The sequence below is a fragment of the Nicotiana tomentosiformis genome, chromosome 9 (genome assembly GCF_000390325.3).
Source record: "Nicotiana tomentosiformis chromosome 9, ASM39032v3, whole genome shotgun sequence".
In the NCBI taxonomy this organism is placed as follows: domain Eukaryota; kingdom Viridiplantae; phylum Streptophyta; class Magnoliopsida; order Solanales; family Solanaceae; genus Nicotiana; species Nicotiana tomentosiformis.
Window position 1 is genome coordinate 48,468,823 of NC_090820.1, and position 3,319 is coordinate 48,472,141.

The 3,319-nt window shown below is 36.6% G+C and overlaps 1 protein-coding gene across 1 annotated transcript; it reads left to right on the forward strand.

The window, feature by feature from the left end:
• The first annotated feature begins 365 nt into the window (after positions 1-365).
• Positions 366-2,798, forward strand: LOC104119735 (protein IQ-DOMAIN 19). The gene is made up of 4 exons (XM_009631309.4): positions 366-1,028; positions 1,145-1,381; positions 1,557-2,228; positions 2,439-2,798. The coding sequence occupies exons 1-4, from the start codon at positions 561-563 to the stop codon at positions 2,457-2,459; spliced, it is 1,398 nt and encodes a 465-aa protein (XP_009629604.1). The 5' UTR covers positions 366-560; the 3' UTR covers positions 2,460-2,798.
• Positions 2,799-3,319: the final 521 nt, after the last annotated feature.

Consider the following 3,319-nt stretch of genomic DNA (forward strand, 5'->3'; position numbering starts at 1 on the left):
ATAGCTATCAGTCAGGAGTATATAAATAAATTGAAGTTACCAAATTATCCTGATCTAAACCCCTAATAATGGGTGCATTTTGAAAAGGGTAAAAGTTGGCGACGGGAAAGAAAGATCCACCAATGGGTAAAGAATATATTCCATAAGCTCCCCACAAGTTTGCAACTTGGCTTCAATAGGGAGTTTCCGTGCTGTTTCTTTTCCTCATATGACCTATATTCTTCCAGAAAAATAAAAGTAAAAAAAGAAAGAGAATCAAGACAATAACTTGATCATGTTCGTACTTTTATAAGTGGTAAATACAGCAAAGCATAGAGGATATAATGCAACACTTAAGTACACCTAGACATATACATTGAATTCTTGCTTCAATTAAACGGACCAAATTGGTACTGAAAGCTGCTGATCATTCATTGAAGAAGACATAGACATATCAAGAGAGAAGTTCAAAACATACATTTCCCAATCAGTGGTTGCTTTCTATCCATCCATCTACCAAGATATCTCTCTTCTTTTGCTTCTTTCATGATGCACTGCTAGTTTAGAAGATTGTGAAAAGGATGGGGAAAACAGGTAGGTGGATAAAGAGCTTCTTGACAGGGAAAAAGGATAAAGAGAAAGACAAATTAGAAGGAGAGAAGAACACAAGTAATCATCACCAAATCTCTACTACTAGCAATGAGAAACCAACAACACCAATTTCAGTCCCTTCAACAACTCCTAAAGAGAAGAAGAGGTGGAGTTTCAGGAGGTCATCAGCCACTCCACCAGGTCAGAGGGATTTGAATGACACTGATATCATCGCCACCACCCCACCACCACCAGCAAAACAAGAATTGCTTGATTCAGAAAATGACCATAAGAAACATGCCTTGGCTGTGGCAGCTGCCACGGCTGCAGCTGCATCAGCAGCTGCAGCCGCTGCCAAGGCAGCAGCAACAGCGATCCAACTCACTGCTGCTGCTAGAGCCTCTGCACTTGAAGAGCCTGCAGCTGTCAAAATTCAGTCTGTTTTCCGCGGTTATTTGGTAAAACCAATTCTCTAACCTCTTAACAAATTTCAAAATTAATCATGAGAATTCTTTCTGATCTAACTACCAAGATTAGACTTTTATGAAACTGTTCCATTGGTAATTCTATGCAGGCAAGAAAAGCGCTGAATGCACTAAAAGGACTAGTGAAGTTGCAAGCTTTGGTGAGAGGACATTTAGTGAGGAAACAGGCCGCTGCCACTCTAAGATGTATGCAAGCATTGGTAACTGTTCAAGCTAGAGCTCGAGCTCAAAGATTAAGAATGGCTGAAGATGAAAATCCCAACAATCCAAGGCAATCTGTCCACAGAAAATCTACACAGGACAACAAATTTAGGCACTCATATCAAGTATGTTTCACATTTTCTTTTTCCTTCCACTAAAACTCTAAGACTGTTTCTTGAAAACACAATGATATCATGCAGTCTCTGCATCAATTATATTTGACTAAAACAAAGAGAACTAAGATGAACGTGGCATAGGCCCCCTTTTGTTTAATGCTCCTTTTGGCAATGTGAATCATAGGATTATGAAGAGGACATCAAGATTGTGGAAATGGATATTGGTGAATCAAAGGGTAGCACAAAGAGTAGAAATAGCTATTCAAACCAAGGTCAAACAGAAAGAACAGAACACAGAATTTCAACACACAAGGCATACTCAAATCAAGAATATCAACACATCTCTTCAGCACCATCAGCAATAACAGATAACAGTCCAAGAGCCTGCAGTGGCCATTTTGAGGAATACTCATATGGCACAGCCCAAAGCAGCCCTCAATACCACAGTGCAATGTCAAAACCCGATCCATCAAAAATCCCATTCTCCTATGCTCGTTCAGAGTATGCAGAACCAGAATGCCTTTACAATGAGTATCCATTTTATCCAAGTTACATGGCAAATACTAAGTCCTCGATGGCTAAAGCTCGATCCCACAGTGCACCAAAACAACGTCCTGAATCATTCGAGAGGCAACCAAGTAGACGAAGGCCATCAATTGAAGGGAGAAATGTGCCAAGGGCTGTGAGAATGCAAAGATCATCTTCTCATGTTGGTTCCACAGCTCAAAATTACCAGTACCCTTGGTCTATCAAGCTTGATAGATCAAACATTTCAATTAAAGATAGTGAATGTGGATCAAATTGCAGTGTCCTTACTGCTCAGACTAATTACTGCAGATCACTTGTTGGCTTTGATGTAAGTTCAATTCTGCAACTAGAATAGTTTAACTTCTATAAACTTGAAAATTAAAGCATATTACGTGTTACAACAAGTTAAATTGCACTAATAGTGTAATTTGTTTTTACACTGCTAGTGTATATAAGTTAAATCCGCAATAAGTTATCACAACAATGACTTCAACATAAAAATTGATTTGTGTTTTCCTTTTCTTGGTTTTGATTTCAGGTTCAGGGAAATAGGTACTAACTGCATTATCACAGAATGGATCAGCAGAGGAATCTTCAACTAGAAAAAAGAAAATTTGGAGAATGTAACAATGTGAGCTCAAATTTAAAACATGTCAAGTAATTTTGACAAATTTCATTTTCTATTTTCAGGTTGGTTGGTGAAGAGCCACTAGCATTGAAGCTCTTTACATGTAGAGTTCAATTTGTTTGTTCAATTATCTACTTTCTTTTTTGGATTTTCCGTTGTTTTGCATCTATGTGTTTAACGGTGTTCTTAACTTGTTTCCCTATTCAAATTTAGATTTCCTACGAGGAATAATTGTAAGGTAACCGTAATGAAAGAAGTTGTTCATACTCATTTTAATTTTTCTTTTTATTTTCTTTATTGTGGTAAAAATTCTCTACTAATATTGTTTGTTCTCTTTATGAACATGTTATTGACTAGGATGTGAATGAATACAAAATCAAAAAACTTTTCGATCTTAGGAAAAAATTTCATCCAAGAACTTGAAAGTAAATTCTATGATAAACTAGAATTATTCCTTTTTTAAGATCTATTCAAAGTGATAATGTAAGCTAAACATGTTAAAGTACGAGTCTAGGCAAGCCAACATTAGTACACAATTAATCATTTTAAAACAAGTATGAAAGCAGTTTAATAAGAAATAAAGTTGTAGAAATTCAAAATAGATATAACAACTCCAAACGCTGACTAATCAAATCCCGGAATCAGGTGTCACAAGTATATGAACATACTAGAAATGCTACAACCACATGTCTGAATGAAAATACAACTGTTTGAAACAAAATAAACAGTGAAATTAGATAAAGAAAGGGACTTAAGGGGTTGCGATCGTCGTGCAGCTATACCTCAAGTCT

Coding starts and splice junctions, on each gene's coding strand:
- LOC104119735 (XM_009631309.4), top strand. CDS start 561: ATGGGGAAAACAGGTAGGTGGATAAAGAGCTTCTTGACAGGGAAAAAG. Junction 1,029..1,144: donor CTGTTTTCCGCGGTTATTTG/GTAAAACCAATT, acceptor AATTCTATGCAG/GCAAGAAAAGCGCTGAATGC. Junction 2,229..2,438: donor GATCACTTGTTGGCTTTGAT/GTAAGTTCAATT, acceptor TTTTGATTTCAG/GTTCAGGGAAATAGGTACTA.